Genomic DNA, 27,155 nt, shown 5'->3' with positions numbered 1-27,155 from the left:
ACATTTGGAACCTGGCGGGGTTGGGGGTAGGGGGGGTTAAACAAGCTGACATAATTGGGAATGAGTTTGCTGATAACATTGGCAATCACCCAGATCCTAAGGATACCAGTAACATCACTCACCACAAGATACCATCCTACATGGAGGGGGTACATATGGAACCAGATCACTGTATGTGAGTCCACGTTTACTTGTTTTGTCTTTGTCTATTGCATGTGCTTAATTCTTTCTGTCTGTATGTTGTCTTTCTTTCTCTTTCATATTACCGGTCTATTCACACCTACACATATACATGCTGAAACCATTCAATCTTACATACACATAGATATGTATGACATGTTAATATTTGCAAAGAGTACTTACATTTATTCAATTAGACAATGACTGATCTAAAAATAATATCACTGAATGTAAATGGAATGCATAATGTTATTAAGAGAAAGAAGATTTTATTGGTAATGAGAAATGAGAAGGCGGACATAATGTACCTACAAGAAACCCATTTAGAGAAAGATGAACATGAGAAATTAAAGAAAATCACAAATAGTGAAGTTTATTTTAGTTCATATAATACAAAGCAAAGGGGAGTAGCAATAATAATTAAAAGACATATAGCCTTTGAAATGGATGACTGTTATATGGACAAAGACGGACGATATGTATTGGTAGTGGGAAGAATAGGAGGGAAACAGTTTTCTTTTTTAAATGTATACTACCCACCAGATACAAGTACGGAATTAATGACTCAGATACTTGATATGCTAGTAACAAAGGCAAAGGGAGTAGTTATAATGGCTGGAGACCTAAATCTGATAATGAATAACAAGCTAGATTCAACAAGCTCTAGGGTACACAAAGCTGAAAAGAATGCTGATGTACTAAGGAAAGCATGTCTAGAATTAGGAATAGTTGATGTATGGAGAGAATTCCACCAAGGGAAAAAAGAATACACCTGCTATTCAGGAAGGCACTCAATATATAATAGATTAGATTACTTCTTTATGTACGAAAACAACAGTAATCTAGTAAAAACATGTCAGATTAGCTCCATTAATATATCTGACCATGCCGCTATTTCTTTGACTTTAAATCTTAATGGAAAAAAAGGCAAATCTTTGTGGACACTGAACAATTCTCTATTAGAAGAAACTGCATTTATTGAAAAACTGAAATTGGAACTAAAATTATATATGGAAATGAATGATACACCGGATATAGACCCTGTTACTTTATGGGAAACAATGAAAGCAGTGTTAAGAGGAATAATTATATCTTATTCCTCTGCGAGAAGTAGATCAAAAGTCGTACTTGAAAAACAATTAACCCAAGAAATAAAATATTTAGAGTTGCAACACAGTAGGACAAATAATAAAGAGGTTAAGTTAGAACTGGAAGATAAAAGGAAAAAATTAGATAAACTGCGTATGATGGAGATTGAGAAATTAATGAAATTCACGCAACAGGAGCAGTATGATGGAGGACCAAAAGCACTGAAAGTCCTGGCCTATAAATTAAAGAAACAACAAAAGAGGACACATATAACGCAAATTAACAGTAATCAAGATAAAGTGATAAGGGACAAAGATGAGATAGCAGAAGAATTTGCAAAGTATTATGAAGAACTATATAAGACAGACAAAGAAGTAGATAAAGAACATATCCAGAACTATCTTAAAAAGCTTGAAATACCAAAAGTAGCACAAGCCAAAAATAAAATGTTAATAATGCCTATTACATTGGAAGAAGTAAATATGGAAATTCAAGGTTTAAAACAAGGGAAATCACCAGGTGACGATGGCTTCACAAATGAATTCTACAGAGCACTTAAAGATCAACTTAGCCCCATACTGGTACAAGCCTATAATCATGCGCTAGACACAGGAAGATGGGCCCCAACTTGGTCATCTTCCACAATCACACTGATCCATAAAGAAGGGAAAGATCCGAGAGACTGTGCATCTTATAGACCAATATCATTATTAAATACAGACCACAAAATAATAACATCAATTCTTGCAAAAAGATTAAAACACATTATTACAGACATTATAAATACTGATCAATGTGGGTTTATCCCAGGTCGCCTTCTAACAGACAACATAAGAAGAACTTTAAATATAATTGATTATGTAAATAAAAATGAAAAGGAATCTCTAATTATGTTGACTTTAGATGCAGAAAAAGCTTTTGATCTAGCCCAATGGTCATTTATGTTTGAAGCAATGTTAAGTTTTGACTTAGAGGAGAAATTCTGCCAATGGATTAAAGCAATATACACTAAACCTGTTTCAGCAGTCAAAACAAACGGTACATTATCCAGACAATTTACCATTCAAAAGGGTACAAGACAAGGTGACCCTCTATCCCCACTCCTTTTTACAATCTATATTGAAATCTTAGCATTAGCTATAAGGCAAAATAAAAATATTAAAGGGATAGAAATTGGAAAGGAAACTCATAAATTATCACTATTCGCTGATGACATTATACTTTATCTGACTTCCCCAGAGCATTCATTACAGCACTTGATGGGTGAGATAGAAGAATACAGTAATATTTCAGGATACAAAATTAATAAAACTAAATGTGAGGCTTTAACTATTGGAAGTGAATTGAATACATCACTAAAACAGCAGTACAGTATTAAATGGGACTCCAAAGTTATTAAATATTTAGGAATACGCATTAGTCAAAATTTGAATGATTTATACGAAAACAATTATAACGCTTTAGAATTGAAGATAAGTAATGACCTTAACAGGTGGAAATTAATCCCTGAAGGCATATACAGTAGGGTTGAAACTATTAAAATGATGGTGCTTCCACAACTACTTTTTTTATTTCAAGCATTACCAATTGTATTACCACCAACATTTTTTAGTACATGGAATAAAAAAATTTCCGATTTTATATGGAATGGTAAAAAACACAGGATTAAATTTCAGATACTAACTCAACCTAAAGAAGAAGGAGGTTTAGGGGTTCCACATCTACAAAATTACTTTTATGCAACACAGATTATAACAATAACGAAATGGATGGGAGGAGATCTTGGAACAAAATGGATTAGTATTGAAAAGGAAATATCAAATGGTGTGATCGGCTCACTGCCTTTCCTCAGAACAGATACACAAAAACAATACCTACAAACATTCTGCATCAGTAACACAATAAAGAACTGGAGACGACTATGTAAGTATTTAAAAATCCACAGCAACAGTGTGAGATTAAGACAAATGAGGTATGATCCAGACTTTAAGGCAGCACATGATAACATCTTGGACCAGTGGGCAGAAGCAGGACTAACCATATTTGCACAACTCTCTGAAGAAAATATACTTCAAACATTTGAAACTCTATCAGCTAGATACAAACTACCACAAAAGCATTTCTTTAAATACTTACAGGTAAGGAGTTACATTCAACAAAATACTGAAAAGGAAACAAACAGTGTGTTAAATTTTCTGTTAAATTATAGAAACAAAAGGGAAAGTCGAGGTGGATTAGCAGGGGCCTATAAAACAATACAAAAAATGGAAAAGATTATATATAATGCAAAAGTTAAATGGGAGAAGGAAATGGAGATAAATATTTCAGACAATGAATGGAGAGAATCCTGGAAAGAGAATTTTGAAACAACACAAACAAAGTACTGGAGGGAGTTTGGTTGGAAGATAAATCAAAGGTTCTTTTTGGTACCAATTCAGAGCGTTCATTTGCTAGGATCTGAAGGGAAATGCTGGAGAGGCTGTGGGGAGCAAGGCACACATACACATGTGTTTTTCTCATGCCATAAAATTACACCATTCTGGGAGGAAGTGAAACGAGCCATTTCGCATATCCTTGGACTAAAGGAACCTCTAACGGCAATTCATCTCTTAGGCATTAACATAGCACACATAATTAAAAGAAAACACTACAAACTATTCAACCTTTTAAGACTAACAGCAATAAAACAGATCACTAGGTTATGGAAACAGCAAAAACAACCAGAATTAAGATTATGGTACAATACGATAGAGAAGGTACTGGATATGGAAAAAAATATATTTGCCTCCAGAAATAACATACAAAAATGGAATAAATTGTATCCAAACACCTTACTTAATAAAACGCACAGTTACTTTAAAAGATAATGAAGGTTATATCACAAGGATCACATTAGAAGACAAACGGTATACATATTCAGTGTAATAAAATGCATTTCAAACAGCAAACTATATATATATTGGAAGACTTTCATACATACCCACATACATGACACAACACTACAGCACATACATCTCACACAAATGCATACAGACCGGTAAACTATTTCTTCTCTCTCTCTCTCTCTCTCTCTCTCTCTCTCTCTCTCTCTCTCTCTCTCTCTCTCTCTCTCTCTCTCTCTCTCTCTCTCTATGTTTATATGTTCTCATACTCTCTTTTGTTTTATTTGTGCTTATCGTATGCGTCAACTGTCTAGTGTCGATTTAATGTACAAAAAAAAAAAAAAAAAAAGGGATTTATAGAAGTACAGAAGTGAGCATGTGAAGGGAAATGGACCTCTGGGGATGGGTATTGTTTACTGGAAACTGAAATGTTAATTGAACTGTACAGTACTTGATGTATAATGTTAGTGAACTGCCGAACCATTGTCCACAAAGATGCTGTTGGTAAACTACATTGAGATATTGTACACTAAGCTACTTTCTATAAATAAAGTAATAAAAAAAACAAAAAAACTGGATCCGTGTAGCATTGTACCATGCTATACGGATCCATTGACTTTCACTAGCTTAACGACATATTCCCTCTTTTAACTTGTCTTAAAGCAAGACAATGTTTAACATGAAAAATAAGACACTTTACCACCTTCATAAACCCTGGCCAACAATTTTAACTATTAAGCCCCAAAATAGTGGCATACCCCTTTAAATCGTCTGGTGGGGGGTGGGATGTAGAGTCCAGTACGTACTATGCCAATATCCTGCACTGGTTTGATCAGTGCAGGGTTAGTAAAATTATGCATGTGTAATTACATTACATTACACTTAGCTGACACATTTTATCCAAAGCAACTTACAGTTATTTTATGTACAGGGTATTGATTCCAGGCCCTGGAGCAATGTGGGGTTAGGTGTCTTGCTACTGTGTGGGCAGGAGTAGAGTCAGGGGCGCTCCTAGGGGCAGACCAACCAGGCAATTTCCTGGGCACAAAACTCCGCCCCCCACGACGAAAACCATTGTGAAAAGCCTTTATTGCATGGCTTTGTTACAGTAAACCTTAAAAAAACTCCAACATGTTTTAGCAGTGAGTCAATATGGCATTACAGGTTTTCATCCGCAGTTATGGGTGTTTTTTCACCGAGGGGGCATTGTTGTGATTTGGGGCGGAGCGTCGGATGGGGGGGCACGCCTAGGGCGCCACTCATTGTAGGATTGCGTAGAGTAGTGGAAGGTATGACAGAGAGAGGAAGTAGGTATGCAGTCAGGGGGGACTGGAGCAGGCTGATGTGTTGAGTTCTGTTCAAAAATAGAAATCTTCTGATGCAAGGCGCCTTGTGAAGCTGCTCCTTGCCGTTTGTGGAACTGCATCAGAGGGAACGTTATAGCTTCAGACCTGGAGATTTCTCTACCTCAAGTGAAGTCAAGTCAGCTTTTATTGTCAGTGTCTTCATATGCACAGGTCATACAAGGAAATTTGAAATTATGTTTCACTATCTACCATGAAGGACATAGACATTACCTAATTCATAGACCTGGAGATTTCTCTAGGATAACATGAAGAAAGGTTAACACAGGGTTGCCTGCCATAAAGTCTTACCAAGTTCACACAGTTCTTTGTTTATCTTATGGGCAGCAGCTGTGGCCTAATGGTTAGGAATGTGGGCTTTAGATCAGAGGGTTGCTGGCTCAAATCCCACCCCTCCTCTCCCTACAGCACTCTGTGGCTGAGGTGCTCTTGAGCAAGGCACCTAACCCTATACTGCTCCAGGGACTGTAACCAATACCCTGTAAACAACTGTAAGGTGCTTTGGATAAAAGCTTCAGCTAAGTGCAGTGTCATAGTCCTTCTCATTATTTGGTTTCTTCATCCTAGTTGAACTTTTTACCAAAGTATAACTATATGTGCATATGTGCCCCGCCCCAAGTCCCAACCCTAACCCCATAGCATAGTGTTAGTTCCATGTATGTTACATAGATATATAACAATAAAGTACACTTGACTTGACTTGACTTAAATGTTGAGATTGTTTGGAAAAGTTGTGTTGACATAAAGAGCAAACTTTGGGATTGATGGACTCTTACAGTGTCAAGTTACAAAGCAACACACATCATTTTGCACATTTGTCGGCAACCATCACTCTTGAAATTGCATTGTCTAAAGTGTCTGCTGAGGGTTAAATATAATTCTACATATATACAATGAATATTATTGTACGAAGTGTGATACTCATGTACAGTGAAATTACAAAAAAAACCAAAAAACAAAACAAGTACGTTTTGCAGACAAATGGTGACGGTTAACAGTTTCATGCTATAAACTTTGCCAGAGCGGAACAGCAGCTAGAATTGTAACCAGCAAGTCTGAAAATAATATACAATGCGCGTTAATATTTTTTTGTGTTTGTATTTGCATAAATGTATCCCATTAATATTTATGACAGGATCCCTCTTTCGTTTGCAGGTAATTTGTTGGTGATTGCCTTTGTGAGTTACTTTGGGGCCAAGCTTCACCGCCCCAAGATCATCTCCACCGGCTGCATCCTGATGTCACTCGGGACGTTCCTCATCGCGATGCCGCACTTCATCATTGGCCGGTGAGACAGGGTTAGAATTAGCCTGGGAAATCCCATGCTGCTTTGCATTGCACAGTCGTTCCGATCTGAAAGGCAGCATGGATTCTATCCCTCAGCGAGGGTTCCAAATCATGTTGAGCTCCAATCAGAGAGCGGGAAAGGGTGGAAAGGCAATGACTGCAGTTTGTTTGAATAGATACACCTGACACGATTGCCATGGGCTATGTACCAGTATCCCAAATGACACATTCGTAATGACCACACCTCTCCTATGAGAAATTGCATAGGTAGCCTCCAGACTATCTGACTCATGGGATCGTCTGGTGTTAAGCAGGCAAGGTTAGAATGTCACTATGATAGGATATGAATTACTGTAGCAGTTTAGTGACTTCAGGATGTGCAGAAGACATGCAAATATGTCCACGCTGTACGCTTGACTGCATGTTTTCCTATGTTTTCATTTGTATGGATTGCATGTGTCTATTCCGCAAAGTCAACAGTGTTTCCATACAGTATGCTTGACTGTATGTTTTTTCCACATGCTTTTTTCACCTTTAATATGTGCTGTATGTGAATATTCCACAAAGTCAACAACAGAGTTTATCATAGTGTTTCCATAAGCATATAAAGAATGAATGCATTCAATTTCATGCTATTTGTCAGATAACGTTGTGGCCGGTATAACCACAGAACATACATGAGCACTCCACTGCACTGTTGTAAATGTGGTGGTCTTTTTTGCCCGATATCTCCAAGGTCTGCCTGTGGTCTTCCTAATCTATGGCTGGGCCTCTTGGGTCTGTAGTCTAGTTTATATTGGACTGAGTTCTACAAACTCCAATTGCATTCAATTACTTTTTGTTTCTTTGGTGCGTGCGTGCGTGCCTGTGTGCATGCATGCGTGTGTGTGTGTGTGTGTGTGTGTGTGTGTGTGTGTGTGTGTGTGTGTGTGTGTGTGTGTGTGTGTGTGTGTGTGTGTGTGTGTGTGTGTGTGTGTGTGTGTGTCTGACAGTATGTGTTTTTGTCTGTGTATCTGAGTATGTACAGCACATGTAGTGCATATGTTATGGTTGTAATGAGCAGCATATTCTGCATGTTCTCTGCTCTAAACACAGCTACAAGTTTCAGACGTCTGTGAGGCCCGTGGTGAATACCTCAAGCTACCTGTCCGGGTACTGCCCCTCCAGCACACCTGAGCCCCCACACATGGGCAGCAGCCCCTCCGTCGTCCCCTCTGTTGGTGAGAACACCCCTCTTAGCATACCTGCTATAATAATAATAATAATAATAATAATAATAATAATAATAATAATAATAATAATAATAATAATAATAAAAAATAATAATGATAATAATACCGGTAATAATAGTATTAATAACTGTATTTTGGCAGCAGTCCCTCTGTTGTCCCCTATGTTGGTGAGAACCTCCCTCTTACCTCCTTACCTATACATGGGTTCCCCGTTTGTAAACATTCCTGTCTGCATGCGCAGCCAGGTGTCCTTCTTCAACCTCTGATTGTTGGAAACTGCTGTCACTCAAAAGAATGAGCTGACGTGGTTGGCTGCTTAGCATCTTGCCCCTCTTCACAGCGTGGATGTTTGTAAACGGGAAGCTTATACATTGTCATCACTTGATAGAATGGGATCTTGGGCCCTTTACTATGCTCCCTACTACACTATGCATAGCTGTACATGGGTAGTTTTGTGTGGTAAAAGAAGGCATGTGTGGCAGTGTGGCCACATAAGTATTTTTTACATTTTCTTTCCTATTTAACATCCACCGTATTATCATAGAGAGCAGATTTTCCGTACAAATGCCTATTTTCCTAGTAGTAAATTGACAGAATCATTGACCTAAATACGGTATGTGTCAGTGGTCAGAATAGAACCATGGATAGTGGTGACATCTGATTTATATGTACTGTACTGTATACTATATATATGTGTGTTATATCACATATCATATTGGTATGCGTGTATATACTGCACCGTAAAATTGCAGTGCAGTGTTAATTCAACGCTTAGTATTCTGAGACTCAATACAATCTATCTAGAAGTTGTTAAATTCACTCTCTGAGTCAAGTTGAATTAACACTGTATATTTTCTTCTGATAGTGAGCATGTCATGTGTGCTGTGCTGTGTATATGCTGTATGTGCCTCCAGGCTGCGAGAGGGAGTCCAGCCTCTCCATGTGGGTCTACGTGCTCCTGGGGAACGTGCTGCGGGGCATCGGGGAGACGCCTGTGCAGCCACTGGGAATATCCTACCTCGACGACTATGCCCATGAAAACGCAGCACTTTACATAGGTATGGTACACACCTCAACTGCCTAGCTACTGTATATTAAAGAGGACATACAATGTATTGAGAACACAATTCTTGCCCCCCCTCTGTCCCTGGGCCCGGGACAATTGACCCCCTTGTTCCCCCCTGTCAGCTTCCCTGGGAATCATTAATGTCATTTGTAACCAAAATGTATCACTACAGTATACAGTAAATAAGTACACAACAATTGCCCAATGTAGGTATATTAAAATAGATTAGATTCCTTAGTCCCTTGTATTGATTTTTCAGTTGTTTCATTGATCTGTGATGATACTACGAATGTATGTGCTTTGTTTGAACATTAGAGGTGTTTGAAAATTGAAGAGAAGCAATTTGGCTCTGGCTTTGTAAATATACTTTATGTGTGTCTGAACTGAATGTGATTTCAGGCTGTGTGCAGACCATAGCCATCATCGGGCCTGTGTTTGGATACCTACTGGGATCGCTCTGTGCTGAAATATACGTGGATATCGGATTTGTTGACATGGGTGAGTCACATTCCTTGCAGCCATAAGATTTGATAACACCTTTCAGATTGTTGAAGTTGAACTACACACAGTCTTCCTGCGCTAGCTGTGATTGTGTGTGTGTGTGTACATGTGTGCGTACGTGTGTGTGTGTGTGTGTGTGTGTGTGTGTGTGTGTGTGTGTGTGTGTGTGTGCGTGCGTGTGCGTGTGCGTGTGCGTGTGCGTGCGTGCGTGCGTGCGTGCGTGCGTGCGTGCGTGCGTGCGTGCGTGCGTGCGTGCGTGCGTGCGTGCGTGCGTGCGTGCGTGCACTTTCTCACATGAACGCCGGACAACTGGCGCCATGCGGCAGCCAGAGCTGGTGTGTGAATGTGGGAATGTGTGTGTGTGTGTATTTTGAAAGCTCTTTGAGTCATCTTCATAGTTATGATACTGCACTATATAAATACATGTTGTATTGTCATGCATTGTAAGAAGCCATTTTTTCAGATCTCGTACTGTACTGTCTGAAATCTTTTTGTCAATATCTTTGCAGAGATGAATGGATCCATGCAAGATAAGGGCAGTCTCATTTGCAGCTGTATGAGAATTGCAGGCCTTATTTCTCTACCCTTTTGTATGCACATGGCTGTTTCTCGTAATATAGAAGCTGTCTCTTGAACGTCCAATACCATTTCCAGAATCAAAAATGACACATCACACATACTGTACTTTGAAAGTCAAGGATGGAATTTTTTTTTTCTCTCTGGAAAAATATGCAAAATACGCCTTGTACAGTACACAAAAAAATATCAGTAGTTCTGTTGCAGCATAGACAGATAAAATGTAACAATCTAAAATTGTGTAGATGTGTAGTGACAACACTGGCAGTACACAATACCTGTACCAACATAAAACAAATAAACACACCGGTGTCATCTCATTCCGGCACTGTGTCCTGTTCACTCCACACAACGCAACCCCTGCTCCTCCTCCTCCTCCTCCTCCTCCTCCTCCTCCTCCTCTTCCTCCTTCTCCTCTCCCTCCTCCTCCTCCCCTCCTCTTCTCCTCCTCTTCTTCATCAACATTTTCCTCCTCCTTCTCCTCCTCTTCTTCATCATCATCTTTCTCCTCCTCCTCCTCCTCCACCTCCTCATCCTCTTCCTCCTCCTCTCCTCTTCCTCCTCTTTGTCCTTCTCCTCCTCCTCCTCCTCCTCCTCCTCCTCCCCCATACAGACCATCACCTCGATCAATGCTCACTGGGTGCGCGCCTGGTGGTCGCTGAGGTCATCACGTTGACCTCCACAGTGCCTATATTATCTTAGAGGGCAGGGGAGGTTGCCCTTCACCAGACGTGTCAAAAGTAAAAGTGAAAGTAAATTCATGGTGTCTGTGGTAGGTACAACAGTAGCACATGGTATTGCATAGCTGTTACACCTATTAGTCCATTGTACCTAATGAGATAGGCTGTGTTGGTACTGAAAAACAGTAAAAACCTAAAAAGAACTCACCACAATTTTAATGCAAACAGCCCAGACTTAGCTGTTCTTAAGACAAGAACACTGGTGTACTGGTTACTGAGATAAGTTGCCTGTGTTGGAAGAAAACTGCTTCTTTTTTGTACTTTAACTTTTAGTTTTGACATCTCTGGTACTAACAGCCTTTCCTTCTTCTATTTATCCATAGAGGATATCAATATCATCCCCACTGGGTTGACTCCTATTGACTGAGGTCTTCACCCTGACCTCTGCAGTGGCCATATTTATCTTAGAGGGCAGGGGTCATCGTATCCTCAAACCTCCACACTGTTGGAAAATAGGCTAGATTCTGAGGTGCTAAAAATTAATGAATTGGCTTAATTCATTTGTGTTTGCAAGGAAATTCTACAATATTTGGGTATAATTAAAACATTAAAATAAATGTGTCTTGTTTTCTGTTGATGGGCACTCAAACCATTGAGTAGGCCCAATGACCCCATGTGACAATCATGAGATGGGGATGTTGAGTAATTGCCCATTCTTTTTAGGAGAGCCTACAGAGGTCATCAAACATTGTTGTGAGACAAGCTGAAAGCCTGTCATGTGATGTTTGATTAACTGATTGCTTATTTTCTGAATAAGTCTGAAGTCCATACCAAACTCCTTGAAGTATCATTCTTTCTAGGACACAGGATACAGTGATGTCACTCAGAAGCGAAACTATTTGACTTAATCCTTTTTAGGAGGCCAGGAGTAGGTGACAATGGGCAAACGACTAACATTGGATTTCAATCTTTTCAGAACCAAGGACCCTCAAATATGTCAAAAGAATGTGCTGTTGTATGTGTGGGTAGATGACGGATAGGCAGCAAAAAACATTTTTTTCACAAAACATTGTTTATGAGGGAAAAAAGTATATGTCTACGTAGTGCAGCAATTAATCTTTCAAAAAATCCAAGTGGTCACAATGTTGGTCTATTCATTGATTATTTATTTACGTTGATAAAGCAATTTGCTGAAAATATGTCCTTTGGTGTGACGTTAAGAAATAAATATCTTAAGTAATGTAGAAATGGCTTGATGGAGCTTTATGAACATTGTTACACTCTTCATATTTATTGCAATTTTTTAAAGTCTTAATTTAATGAGAAATTACCATTTAAGTATTTTTTTTCCCATTAGATGTGAGATTATTAGAAACCTGCCAGGAAAAACAGGGATATCTTTCTTTTAAATGTTCAAAATTGTCCGAATTTATACTAACTTTTCAGGGACGATAATTTGTTCTTCCCTAATGCAATATTCAGTGTTTATCAAACATATTGTTTAGCTCAAACAAGTATTTGAGCGTTTAAAACATGTCACACCGTAGGACATTCATGTCACGCTAAAGGACAGAAATGCAAAACTGAGCCAGAAACAAATATATCAACATGATTATTTTGTCTTTTGATCATAATATAATGTTGTAGTCAATATGGACCTACACTTGACACTCATACGTCTTTGAATTGTCGATTATCAGCCTATCGTAACTCTTAATGACGGCCATGCGGTCATTAAATGTAACCTGCAGAGCTCATAAGACTCATACTGAAGTGTGACCTTGGCATGACCATCACACTTTTGTAGGTATGCTATGACTGTCACACCATTGAACCTGTAGTGTGTAGTGGCCAGCGCCTGTTTGGTATCTCAAGCTGGACAGCACATTTATGCTGTATATTGAGCTCTCCACAGCATACTTTATTCATCTATACTCCTCTTTATACTCTCTCACTGATCTTTCCGTCACTGTTATATTTTATGGTTTCAAAGCACCATTAATGACATTTTATATCATTTGACAGTATCTAAAATCAACAGCAAATATTAATCAATAATGCATCAAAGTATAAATTCCAAAGGCCAATAAAGGAATAAGTAATTTGAATACACAATATGTATCTAGTCAAACAACAAAACAACAAAAATATGTACTACCAGTTGTTTTAAAAGCTATTTCTCAAATATCTAGTCCATTGGTGTGACCTGTTTGTCCTTTGGTGTGATGCTCCAAAGTGTCACACCATAGGACTTTTACCATCACACCATAGGACTTTTACCATCACACCATAGGACTTTTGAGCTTTTGAGTTAATTTAAAGCCATGTCGTTGCCAACTGAAATACAATTTCACCTTTAGTAAGATGCATTTTCATATATCTACATAAGAAAAAAATGTGAAAAATATACACTATTGTCAAAATGTATTTTATGGCTGTCACACCAAAGGACTACAAAACTAATACATCTTGTGGTAGCAAAACATAATTGATTGACTGAAGAACTCTGAGAGAAAAATCTAAAATCCACCCTTGCCATTGGCTTCTCAAGGGTCTAAAGTCACAATTTATGTACCGCTGGAGCTTCAACAATAGAAAAATTATCCACAGAATTAACCAAAAATATGATGTCACACCACAGGACATTTTTTTCTGCGACAAAGTTTCATAAGTCCATACGGTCTCAGAAAAACAAGAAAAAAATTAAGCATTGCCACTTGCTAAAATAGACACCTAGAAAAACATGCCAGGGTTGTTTAGACAAATGACTGAGCTTTGATTATTTATATAAAAATGTTTTAATATGGAGAACCAGGCTTGCCTCAGTCACACCATAGGACAAATGTGACATTTGACTCAAAATTAAGTATACTTATTTAAGCTCTGTATTTATTACACATTACTTTTTCACAACAACGACATTAGTTTAATCATTTAAAGCATTGACAATTTTGAAAGCATGAACTTACTTAATATTAAGAGCCTGCGACAGCAAAATTTACACGTCACGTCATCTACCCGTGTATTGCTTGATTAAAGTTACAGAACTCAGGAAGTCCACAGATGAGGTCATGAAGACCTAGAGTGATGAAATCAAGGCCCACCTGGAAATGAAGACAGCAGCTTACAATCGACACAGATTAGGCATATTCTGGGTTAACTAACAAATCACGTAATTGCTTACACATAACCACACCCATACACCCACAAACCATAAATACCAACAGATAGGGATATTCAAGCAGTTCCTAATTTTGTCCCACCCGAACTCAATACGTGTTATCGGTCAGGGCGAGAGAAGGTTAGGATCTCCGGAACGTTCCGTAATGCTTTCATTGTCATTGTCATTTTTATGTAGTAGACTCTGCAGTTCTGGAAAGCTGTAGTGTTTACTGTGTATGGGCCATTGCTGGTATTCTGGATATTACCAGTGGTGGTCATTTTGTTATTTGGTAATTTTAGAAAATAAATAGATTAATTTGGCTTTTGGAGTTTTTGATTCCTTTGACTCGGATTTTGAACATGCAAGAAGTCTAGACCAAGACGGTAAACTTCAACAACACACCAACCCCTTGCCCTCTACTAAGCAGTAAAAATACAGTGTTGATTCAACATTCGATTTGACTGTAATGTGAAAGACAACTCTTTCTGTATTGGATTTGCACTGCGAAGCCATATAGGCTCCAATAGTGTTGAACTCACAATGTCTTTTTTACTGTATAACGTCCATATGTCTAACTGTTTTGATAACACTTAAGTTTTCTTTTACTTCAGACATGTAAAAGTTTTATATTTTACCTGACATGTTTCGACGGCCTAACTTCCGTCTTCATCAGAGGGTCACAGGGATGTTGATGTGTGACGTGCCTTGTAAACCAGCTGATGTAGTTGTGGAGGTGTGACCTCCCTGTCAATAATGACAGGTTAGTCACACTTCCTGCTGTTAGAGTTGTCCTCTTAGGATGGTGGTCCAGGTGTGGGAGAGCACAACGGATGCCACCGCTGGATTAAGGAGTCTATAGAAATCAGAAAGCACTGCCCAAAAACCATGCCTACATGCTCTAACACGCCTGGACAACTCTAACAGCAGGAGGTGTGACTAACCTGTCATTATTGACAGGGAGGTCACACCTCCACAACTACACCAGCTGATTTTAAAGCACATCACACATCAACATCCCTGTGACCCTCTGATGAAGACGGATGTTAGGCCATGGAAACATGTCAGGTAAAAGATAAAACTTTGAAGTAAAAGAAGAAGGTAAGCATTTTTTTTTTTTTTTACTGTGCAACAACCTTTCCTCCTCCTATTCAACACTTAGTAGGGAGAGAGACCACCGTCATCACCCTGACCTTCGCAGTGCCCATACAGTCTTATCTTAGAGGGCAGGGGTGGTGGTAGCTTCACACCTCCCCTCTCCATACACCACTTGCCCTCTACTGACATCCTTTCCTCCTCCTCCTCCTCTTCCTCACCCACAGAGACCATCACCATCACCCCTAGAGATGCCCGCTGGGTGGGCGCCTGGTGGTTAGGCTACCTGATCGCTGGAGTCATCACCCTGGCCTCCGCGGTGCCCTTCTGGTTCCTGCCCCGGGCGCTGCCGCCCCTGGAGAAAGGACGAGGCCAGGACAACACCCCCCCGGAGCAGACCAGCTTCCTCAAAGACGCCCCCACCATCAAGCACAAGTACATGCCAGACGATCTGGCCAACCTCCATGACATGGCCAAAGGTACGGTGCACCACCACAGCTGACACCACTGTTCTGACAGACTGTCTTTAGATTCTCACATAGGCTGTCTTTAGATTCTCACACTGTCTTAAGATTCTCAATGCACCCTAAAATGCCACAATACAAGTCTCAAAGCGCTTTCCAAATACACATACTGTACATTCCTACATTCCCATACCAGCTCTGGTGGCTGCCGTGCGGTCCCAATTGTCTGGGGTTCACGTGAGAAAATGCACACACACACATACACACACAACAGGTATAATAGTCCTAAAACATAGCCTTATTTTTCATTACATCAATAACTAGCCTACTAGCCTAACCTTCTGTAGCCATGACATGGCCGAAGGTAGGTCTTTAGATTCTCACACAGACCTCAATGTCCCCTAAAAATGCGGTGAATTACGTGAACAAGCATGCAATTCATTGCATTTTGGTGAAGGACATATCGTCTGAACATTATGCTAATAAAACATGTTGAGGTGTTCTTCAATCTAGCAGGCCTTTACTGCATTATTTCTCTTCAGTTTTCTCTTTTTGGTCCAGTACCTGTACTGGTTTTCATTCAGCTCACAGAAAACTTGTCATAACAATCAAAGAAAATAAATCATGGCATGGTTATTTGGTCTCTCGCTCCCTCAACTCCAAACATGTTGCCTACATTTGTCAAAATGCCTAAACATTGTCTGCCTTTTACTATTTTATTTTTGTCATAATTGTTATTATATTTTGTTTGTTTTGTTTTCGTTTGTAGACTTCCTGCCCACCCTGAAGAGTCTTCTGGGTAACCCGGTGTACTTCACCTATCTCTGTGTGACCATCATCCAGTTCAACTCGCTCATCGGCATGGTGACGTACAAGCCCAAGTACATCGAGCAGCATTATGGCCAGTCGGCCTCCAGGGCCAACTTCCTCATGGGTAGGTGCCCTACTACACACGCACGCACGCACGCACGCAGGCACACATGCACGCACGCACGCACGCACGCACGCACGCACGCACGCACGCACGCACGCACGCACGCACGCACGCACACACACACACACACACACACACACACACACACAACCACCTACACACACACACACACACACACACACACACACACACACACACACACACACACACACACACACACACACACACACACACACACACACACACACACACACACACACACACACCATTACGGCCAGTTGGCATCCAAAGCCAACTTCCTCATGGGTAGGTGCCATCCTCCTGCTAGGCTGACCAAACTCTTTCTGGGGTGGATGGAAGGATGGATGGATGGATGGATATTTGGATGGAAGGATGGATGGATGGATGGATGGATGGATGGATGGATGGATGGATGGATGGATGGATGGATGGATGGATGGATGGATGAATGAATCGGATGATCGGAAGGATGAAATGCATGGACTGATCAGAATCAGAATCTGAATATACTCTACTGTACTGTACTGTACTGTGCACATCGTCATCCATTTTTTCATATGTACTGTACAAGACATGCATGGAATTGAAATTGGACTTGCCACTCCATTTGCACATTACTCAAATAACACAGCACAGTATGAGGAGAAGATTGGGAGTGGGGGAGGGTAGACATGCACTGCACTGGAGAACATTGACAGTAGGAAGACTAGCAAAAACGATGCAGCCTGCAACAATACATGCATGGATATGGGTGTATGGATGCATGAATACTGGTGATGCAGGGCTGGACTGGGGGAGCAATAGGGCCTGGGCACTTTTGGCTTAAAGGGGCCCCCTCATAATTAGCGGTGCAGAACTGACTAACCGGTGGGCCCCGCACCCTCGTGGGCCCCTATTTTCAGAAATGTTTTTAAAAAAATGATTTTTAATTTTGGATGGATGAAAAAAAATATTTTTTTTTTACAATTCTGAAAATAAGGGCCCACGAGGGTGTAGGGCCACCGGGAAATGTTCGCTATGCCAGATGGCCAGTCCAGCCCTGTGTAGATGCATTATTGCATGAATGGATAGACTTGATGTATGGATGGACGGATGGCAGGCCGTGACCTGTGCAGACAGGAACATATTTTTTAAAGTTCAATTTGTTCAATTGTAACCTAGCATACTTCTTCATAATTGTTGTAGGAGCAACAGCGTATATAGGGACAAATCCTCACACAGCTCGCACCATTTTTTGTAAGGCAAGTGAGTGAATCCTCACGTGGCGCAACAAAATAAAATGTAAGAACACTTGCGCGGAGAATAAATCCCTCACACGTGTGGGATTTGACAAATTGCTGTTTCCCCCACCAATATTTATTTCATTTTATTTTATTTATTTACTTTTTAGGGCTTTTTGCCTTTAGTTTTGACAGGACAGTCAAGAGGAGGGACAGGAAAATTAGTGGGGAGAGAGAGACAGGGAAGGATCGGCAAATGACCAGCCGGGCCGGAATCGAACCCGGGTCGCCGGCGCAGCAACCCAGTGCCCCACCATTAGGTCACGGCAGGGCAGGGCCTTCCCCCACCAATGTAGATGCCCTGCTGGCGACGCTGTTCTGACCAACCCTTTCCTCTCCATGGACTCTGAGATGACTCTCTGCCCACCCTGAGCAGAGATATCCATTTTTTTTAAAGAATAATAAGAATAAGAAATTATTTTAATGTTTTTACAGCTTCCGCTTCCCCTACCATCTCCCTTAATGGGTCATATAAAGAACGCTCTCTCTCTCTCTCTCACTCACTCACTCACTCACTCACGCACGCACGGACGCACACACACAGGGCCAGATTAAGGTGGCCTGGGGCCCCTAGGCTATAGGCTGCTGTGGGCCCCCCATAAGGCAAATTTCACAGCAAATTTACATTGACATTGTCATAATTACAAGCAAGGAATTCATGATAACATGTCTACCAACTGTACTGAACACAACAAATACATTTTTCAATATTGCCTGTTTTGGTCAATCAGGGGCTCCCTGGCAGGTGGGGGCCACTAGGCTGCAGCCGTATCTAGCCTGTGCATTAATCCGGCACTGCACACATGCACGCACGCCACATCCTAAAGAAGCCAGTGGAGTCCTGTGTAATTAGGAAGTGACAGATGAAAGGGAATGTGGAAATGAGATGAATTAATAGCCATGCAGGCCAGATAGATAAAAGGTTTTCTCTTTTAAAGGAGCTGTTGACATTCAGATGTGCTGATGAAGGCTACGCTCCCTTGTTTGTGTGTGTGTGTGTGTGTGTGTGTGTGTGTGTGTGTGTGTGTGTGTGTGTGTGTGTGTGTGTGTGTGTGTGTGTGTGTGTGTGTGTGTGTGTGTGTGTGTGTGTGCATATGCATGATGCATGTCTGATGTTTGTGTGCCTGTGTGTGTGTGTGTGTGTGTGTGTGTGTGTGTGTGTGTGTGTGTGTGTGTGTGTGTGTGTGTGTGTGTGTGTGTGTGTGTGTGTGTGTGTGTGTGTGTGCATGATGCATATGTGATGTGTGCGTGCGTGAGTGTTTGGCACAGGCGTGCCTATTCTGAGTCCTCTGTCCTTTCGGCGATCAAAAAGAGATCCCCATCCCCCCATCCCCCTCGACATGACCACTTCAGATGAAAAATGGATGATTTCACTTTGATATGAGCAGGAGAATTCCCTCTTTGATCTCTCCTCTCCTCTCCTCTCCTCTCCTCTCCTCTCCTCTCCTCTCCTCTCCTCTCCTCTCCTTTCCTCTCCTCTCCTCTCCTCTCCTCTCCTCTCCTCTCCTCTCCTGCCGACTGTACCGCAGGCTGCATGGGCGGACAGGACAGACGGACACCAGGGCTGGACTGGGGGAGAAATAGGGCCCTGGCACTTTTGGCTGAAAGGGGCCCCTCATAATTAGCGGCGCAGAGCTGACTCACCGGTGGGCCCCACACTGTCGTGGGTTTTTTAAAAAACATTTCTGAAAATAGGGGCCCACGAGGGTGCAGGGCCCACTGGGAAAAGCCTGGTATGCCAGATGGCCAGTCTAGCCCTGATGGACGCACGGCTCGCTAGGCAAGACTGCCAAAGCTGGCAGCGACCCACCATGGTGGGGCGGAGGCCGGACGATGCTGTGTCTCTCCCTCTCTTTTTCCTTGCCCCCTTTCTCTGTAGATGCCTGTTGTTTGGTTGTTTCGCTCCATAAGCATTACCAATATCGACATCTAGAAAAGCTTGTGGCGGCCCACGTCAGTAGAGTGGGGAGGTTGGGTTGTTTTTGGTTGTTTTTGCTTCATAGCAATCATCAATATTGACAGCCACTGCATTAGTGTGGGAACTGCACGATCCTCTCTCTCTCCTTTCCCTGTCCCCTTTCCCATTCCTGCCATTTTGGTATAGTATGTTATTGTTTTTGTTGTTGTTTTTGTAAATCGTAAAAAAAAACTTGCAATGCTTGCCACTTTTCGGGCCAGCCGATCCTCTCCCTTTCTCTATCTTTGCCCCTTGCCCTGCATGTACTGTACAGTATGCCTAACCTAAGCAAGGTTGCAGCCTACCAAAGTGACCCAGGGAGTGGTGCAGGGGGATCAGGGTTCCCCAGTCATGGGGGAGGATGGGGGAAAAGTTCTGGCCGATGTCGGGCATTGAATCATTGAACCCCTTGGAGACTCCCTTTGCCATTGTGATACAGCACACAACAATATTGAATTTATGCCTCACGCATGCGAAGGGTCAACACCAATCAGCACTGCAGGGACTTGCTCAGGAGAATGGGGGAGAGCTCTGGTCAATTACTCCCCCCACCCACCTACCGGCGGGTCGGGAATCAAACCAGCAACATTTGAGCTACAGGGCTGACACCCAAACCGCTTACCAATGACTACCTAATGTGATGTTTTCCCCCCTCAAGCACCATCAACATCCCTGTGGTGGCCCTGGGCATGTAAATAGCACTTTAGATGGTGGTGTCACACATCTTTTGCAAGCCGGTATCAAATGCCACAGAATCAGAAGAAGAATTAAGGGACAACGCCCCCTTAGGAGACCAAACTTGAGCACACTCATTTGCATTGGGTGGGCGGAGTTTGAATCATCCTACTTTACTAAGAACATTTGTTTTCCCCCCTCAGGCACCATCAACATCCCGGCGGTGGCCCTGGGCATGTTCCTGGGCGGCGTCATCATGAAGAAGTTCAGGTTTGGCGTCATGGCCGCCGCCAAGTTCGCCTTCGGGACCTCGCTGCTCGGCTACTTCCTGTCGCTCCTGTTCTTCGCCATGGGCTGCGACAACGCCAAGGTGGCCGGCGTCACCGTCTCCTACTCTGGGTAGGTCTTCAGACTCTGTCGAACTAAGAAAACGCAAAGCAAACTCGTCTCAGTTGGGTGCTGGATTATAAATATGCCCAGAGAATCAGAGGTCTGGTGTTTTACAGACGTTACTTTTGTTGTATCAGTTTAGGGCTTCACTTTTCAGCATGACCTATGTATCTTCAGATGTGGAAGGTAGTTTTCTGTTTTATTGGGCAAGTGCCAAGACTAACATTTTGATGTTGTCATGCTGGATGTTGTCCAGATTGTGAAGTTCAGAAGCACAGAGAATATCTTCCTCTTCTACATGACAATGACATTGTATGTTTCTGTTTCCCTGTTAAGTTAAGTGTAATGTAATGCAATAATAAGGTAATAATAATTTAATAATAATGTATTATTGCCATGTTGTTATTCTTCCTCAACAGTGAGGATGCGTTGTCGTACAGCGAGAGGTCTCTGTTCGCCACCTGTAACTCTGCCTGCCTGTGTTCTGGGAAGGAGTGGGACCCCGTGTGTGGCGACAACGGCATCACTTACGTCAGCCCCTGCCTGGCCGGGTGCACTGCCTCCAATGGAACCGGGAAGGAAACGGTCAGACTTCATGATTTCACTATTATTATTAGCAGAGTCATAACTTTCCAAGGCAAGTGCCTTCACACTTGCATTGTAAATGTGGATATGCAAATCTTGTTCTGTACTGTATATTTGGTTGTGCCTCCAATGGAACCGGGAAGGAAATGGTCAGACTTTCCTCTGTCCCATTCATTACATTACATTACATTGCATGTGGAAGACGCCTTTTAACCAAAACGACTTACACTCAAGGGCCATTCATGAGTTCATCATTATTATTATTAGCTGAGAAAAATCCCCTGAAATTCATAACTTTGCAAGGCAATTGCCTTTACATTTGCACTGTATGTAATGTGGATATGTACATCTTGTACTGTATATGGTTGTGCTATACTGTTTTTTAATCTAGTGTGTGTGTGATTTATTATAATGCTGTGCATCAAAGCTCCCTCCTGTATGGACACTAGATTAGAGTAGATTCAGTGTTACTGTCATCATTATGTAAGAACAGCGTAATGCAATGCAATATTGTGTCCTATATTTCTGATGCAATGGGACTGGTATGAACGGATGTGTCACAGCATGCTTTGGGACTCTCCAGCTGTGTTTCCCTAGCCTGATTATCATCGATGTCCAAATCTCTTCGAGACTTGGTCTGACCAAGAGTACAACTATTAACATTTCCCAAACGGCATGGTTAACCTGCCTCCCTTGGTTTGCTTATGTTTTTTTGCTTACAAAGTGGGAGGCGTTCCCGTATTTTCGGAAACTCAGAAAGTACTTGCATTGCTCTTGACCTGACTAGTTGCAACGCTGAAAGTGTTGCGTCACTAGGAGGGCACATCCTGCCCCTTTACACTACAGGACAAAAAAATGCCCTTTTGTTAGTCGCTTTTTTTTTTGCACAATGTATTGTGGTACATGTTAAAACTTAATCATAAGGAAATGTTGACGAGTAAGTAGTAATTTAATTTAATTTATACTCTAGTCAGATTCAGATTCAGATTCAGATTCAGATTACTTTATTAGTTCCATGAAGGGCAATTCAGTTTGCGGTCCCAGTCTCCATCAGTCAATGAATAGATAGTATAATAAAAAGAGTAGAAAATGAAATACAAAACCTCAGGTAACTTATGAAAAAAGTCAGGTAACTTGTGCAGAGGTTGAGCACTTGCCCTCCACTGTTTTCCATCCATTTTTGGGCCCATACTATAACGCAGCATTCCTCTGTCTGCACTGTACTGTACTGTACTGCACTGCAGGTGTTTGAGCGCTGCAGGTGCATAGCTGGCACTGGAGGGGCGGCGTCCCAGCCCGGCAACTTGACGGCCCTTTTGGGTCACTGCCCCCATCGTAGCAGCTGTGACGGCGTCTTCCCCTACTTCCTGGGCCTGTCAGTCATCACCTCCTTCATCATCTCTCTCGGGGGAACGCCTGGCTACGTGCTGCTCATCAGGTAACTGAAATGGCTCTAGGGCATAGGCTACATTATATTACGCACACACGCAGAGGAAACTTAGCAGTGCTAAATCAATACTTACGGAGAAAAATCAACACCACGAGTGCTACATCTGAATCTCTAAGTAGACTGCAACATGCAGTGTGACATTTTCAGTGGCATTTTCAGAAGCATGTTTAGTTGTCGATTTTTTGCTACAGAAGACCGAATTTCTCTGGTTGGAATTGGGACAAGATATCAAATGCACAGTAAAAAAAATACCAGTGTTATTTTAACTCTTAAGGAGTTAAACATTTGGTCCCACTCAAAAATAGTTTTACATTTACCCTTTGGTCTGTATAAACTGTTCAAAGTTAATTCTAGTCAATAATTTGTAAATATCAACACTGGAATGTAAAAAAAAATATTGAACACTGGTGGCACCTGAAGCAGAGGGGGCGTAATCGTCTTGCTGTAGAGTTCAAATAACACTGGCCCTCTGCAAAATTACTATTGACTCTATTGTTAGAGTAATTTGAATGTCCACAGTGTCATAAATAGTCTATCTTTAGTTACAGTATATATGAGTTTACTCTGGAATATGAACACCCAATTTGTTTACTGTGTGGTTGTTTCTACCAATCTGGAATATGAACACCCAATTTGTTTACTGTGTGGTTGTTTCTACCAATCTGGAATACGAACAACCCATTTGTTTATTGTGTGGTTGTTTCTACTTGTCCATCTCTTGCTCATCCTGTTCAGTGTTCAGAGGTGAGAATACATTTATATAGTCTATAGAGGTTAGAGAGTACATTTATATAGGGTATAGGGGTTAGAGAGTACATTTCTCCGAGGATGCTGTGACTTAATCAGTAGGCCGGCATCCAGTTGTCTAAGTCCCTGGTGTTATGCAATGCTAAGTAATCCTGCCTAAAGGGACTCTGGCTCTGTGCTGCTCATCCACTGAGAGGTCTCTCATCCTCGTGCTGATAGTGGCATAGCTGAGTTCTACCAGAAATACTCAGAGGGAAGAAGTATGGTTTTACTGTTACATCTCACAGAAACCATGTGCGGTATATGCAATTGGTTGTTTTGAGAATAAATCTCAATAAAAGTCTTTGTTGTAGGAATAATCAATCCAAAATGTGCTGTGCTCGTCAGCTGGCAGGAATCAAAATTTAGCCCAGCCAGAAGAATACATTTTTCAGCAGCCACTGCGACTTGATCGTTATAGCACCATTGGGGTACATACATCCCTGGTGTTGTGCAATGTTAAGTAATCCTGCATAAAAGGCAGTGTTGCCAGATTGGGCAGTTTCCCGACCAATTGGGCTGCTTAGGATGGCCATCTGTGGGTAAAAAAATGTGAATGTTAAGAAAAAAACGCCCCATTTTTGGCCTTAGAAATCAATAGAATTGGGCAGGATTTAGTGCTTCCAGGCGGGTTTTGAGCATTTTTTGAGCTGGAAATAATCAGCCTCATCTGGCAACCCTGCATAAAAGGGACTCTTCTGCCCGCTATTCTGAGGAACTAGAGCATCCATCTACGTACAGTACAGTAAGCCTCTGCAACATGCTGTGCCACAGTGATGATTACATAATTGTTATGCAATGCGTTTGATGATGGGTGTTTGCCCTCTCTGTGGTTCACTAGGTGCATTAAGCCGCAGCTGAAGTCGCTGGCGTTGGGGCTGTACACCCTGGCCACTAGGACCCTTGGTAAGGCTCATGACGTCCGTCTGGTCCTGACACCCCAAGTCACATGATCAAGTCACTCTCTCTGTCTTTCTGTTTTTCATGCTCTCTCTCTCTCTCTCTCTCTCTCTCTCTCTTTGCAACCGCATCACACTGACTCTCTCTCTCTCTCTCTCTCTCTCTCTCTCTCTCTCTCTCTCTTCAACTGCATCATACTGACTGACTCTCTCTCTCTCTCTCTCTCTTCAACTGCATCATACTGACTGACTCTCTCTCTCTCTCTCTCTTCAACTGCATCATACTGACTCTCTCTCTCTTGCTCTCTCTCTATCTCTCTTCAACTGCATCATACTGACTCTCTCTCTCTCTCTCTCTCTCTCTCTCTCTCTCTCTCTCTCTCTCTCTCTCTCTCTCTCTCTTTGCCACTACATCATGTTGTGCCAACATATTCCCATGCTCACAGTACAATTCCCTCTGCCCAAAGCCATGTTATATTTATCCAGCGAGATATGTACGATGTTAGTTCTCGTGGCATTGTTGCACGCATTCACGCATAGGAGCATGTATAAATGTATAAATGTATAAATGAATGTTGTGGGAGTAGCATACGCTCATGCATAAAACATTGTCACTTGTCAGAGCATTAGTCACCTTCAGCGCCTTCCATCACGTCACCATCCTGAGGCCCAACTTCTGTGTTGTGTGTGTGCATGTGTGTGTGTGTGTTGTGTTTGTGTGTCACCATCCTGAGGCCCGACTTCTGTGTATGTTTGTGTGTGTGTGTGTGCGTGTGTGCGCGTGTGTGTGTCACCATCCTAAGGCCCGGCTTCTGTGTAACGCTTTGAAAAACGGCCTTCTTTTCGTTGCCTTCACTTCACACATGTTGTGGTGTGTGTGTGTGTGTGTGTGTGTGTGTGTGTGTGTGTGTGTGTGTGTGTGTGTGTGTCTGTGTATGTGTGTGTGTGCGTGTGTGTGCGTGCCTCTGTGTGTGTGTGTGTGTGTGTGTGTGTGTGTGTGTGTGTGTGTGTGTGTGTGTGTGTGTGTGTGTGTGTGTGTGTGTCTGTGTATGTGTGTGTGTGCGTGTGCGTGTGTGTGCGTGCCTCTGTGTGTGTGTGTGTGTGTGTGTGTGTGTGTGTGTGTGTGTGTGTGTGTGTGTGTGTGTGTGTGTGTGTGTGTGTGTGTGTGTGTGTGTGTGTGTGTGTTGTGTACTGTATGTGTGTATGTGTATACCATAGCTGGGATACCTGCCCCCATCTATTTTGGAGCCATCATTGACACCACATGTCTGAAGTGGGGAGAGAAGAGATGCGGCGGTCGTGGAGCATGCAGAATATACAACACAACAGCCTACAGGTACTGCACAGCACACTAAACGCCTGTCACAGTCAGACTCTCTCTCTATTTATATACGTCTCTGTCTTTTTTATGTTTTCCTCTTTCACATTCTCGCTTCGCATCCCCCCTTCCTGTTACTGAAGGCATGAAAGAGGCAAGTAGGAATAGACAGATGACACAAGCTCAAAAAAAACAAACATCTTCCTGCAGCCTAATAGAGTGGCACTTACCTCCTTGTGCAAAAGGGAAAATCTGTGACAGCAGCTGTCCTTGCCCTGATTGACTAACAGGTTTCTGAAAATTGAATGTACATTATATTCCTGTGTACTACCAGGTTAAAACATAAAAACACATTTTTAAATCTAGGCCTATACATATTTATAGGGTTGTGAATTGGTTGGTATCCCCCTGACCTTCCAAACATCAAACAAACCAAAAAAAGCAGCAGATCCTTCACTCAAGGGGTTCTATGAAAATGGGGTACGTAGAACCAACCATACTATTCTATAAGGATAGGCAAGATATGGAAACACAACATGTTACTTATGCATCGAATATTTCTCTGGCCCTCTATAGCAAAGGTCATGTGCTTGGGGACTGGCAAATGGTCCTAGGGAAACACAACAATTCATTATGGATTAGATTACTTAAACTGGCTACATCAATATTGTGCAATGCAATCTTAATCTGTGGAGGTAAATATTAATGAGGTAGGTTCTTGTGGTTTGAATTCATAAAGAGTGCACTTCCTGGCAGGAGTTCATGGATCTGTTTGAATTCTGTATGAACCTTTGCCCTACGTTATGTTAAGTTATGTTATGCACGTCCCAGTGTGGGTTGCAGAGGCGGTTTGATGGGTTCAGATAGTACAGCCTTAACCAGTTGCTTTTATGAAGAGATTGACCTCGTTTACGTGAGACATTTAATTCAGAATGAACTGTGCACCAGGGTCAACATATTCTGGGATGTGTATGGCTACACAATGTGTGCACCTCCGATGGCCTCATACCACGTATTTGTAGCCAAGGAAAGGAGCGTTGCCCCACCTAGCTTTGATCCCAGCTATCCGGAGTACCAAACCTATGCTTTGAACGCTACAGTAAAGAGCCAGGCTCGTCAGTGTGACAGTCAAATCACACCCAAAACCCTTGTGATGTTCACTCCATCATACAGTCCTTTCACCTTTAGAGCCACTCTTGGACTCTGCACCTCACTACAGTTTTAAGTTGCGTTGTGAGGTTGCAAACAAGCCTATTATTTTCTAATACCTCTTGAAATTATGAT

General features: G+C 41.9%; 1 protein-coding gene across 1 annotated transcript in view; it reads left to right on the top strand.

Annotated features, from left to right (window-relative positions):
• The window catches only part of LOC134447328 (solute carrier organic anion transporter family member 1C1-like), a 52,532-nt gene that overhangs the window by 22,093 nt on the left and 3,284 nt on the right, over window positions 1–27,155 (top strand). Inside the window, exons 3-13 of the mRNA XM_063196738.1 lie at window positions 6,671–6,803; window positions 7,898–7,983; window positions 8,937–9,092; window positions 9,500–9,598; window positions 15,340–15,591; window positions 16,346–16,510; window positions 20,647–20,842; window positions 21,253–21,418; window positions 22,663–22,856; window positions 24,496–24,560; window positions 25,772–25,889. Coding sequence (XP_063052808.1) covers window positions 6,671–6,803; window positions 7,898–7,983; window positions 8,937–9,092; window positions 9,500–9,598; window positions 15,340–15,591; window positions 16,346–16,510; window positions 20,647–20,842; window positions 21,253–21,418; window positions 22,663–22,856; window positions 24,496–24,560; window positions 25,772–25,889 — 1,630 coding nt within the window. The remainder of the gene's footprint in view (window positions 1–6,670; window positions 6,804–7,897; window positions 7,984–8,936; window positions 9,093–9,499; window positions 9,599–15,339; window positions 15,592–16,345; window positions 16,511–20,646; window positions 20,843–21,252; window positions 21,419–22,662; window positions 22,857–24,495; window positions 24,561–25,771; window positions 25,890–27,155) is intronic.

Source organism: Engraulis encrasicolus, chromosome 4 (genome assembly GCF_034702125.1).
Source record: "Engraulis encrasicolus isolate BLACKSEA-1 chromosome 4, IST_EnEncr_1.0, whole genome shotgun sequence".
In the NCBI taxonomy this organism is placed as follows: domain Eukaryota; kingdom Metazoa; phylum Chordata; class Actinopteri; order Clupeiformes; family Engraulidae; genus Engraulis; species Engraulis encrasicolus.
Note: the sequence above shows the minus strand (reverse complement) of the source record. Positions and strands in the feature narration are given on the sequence as shown.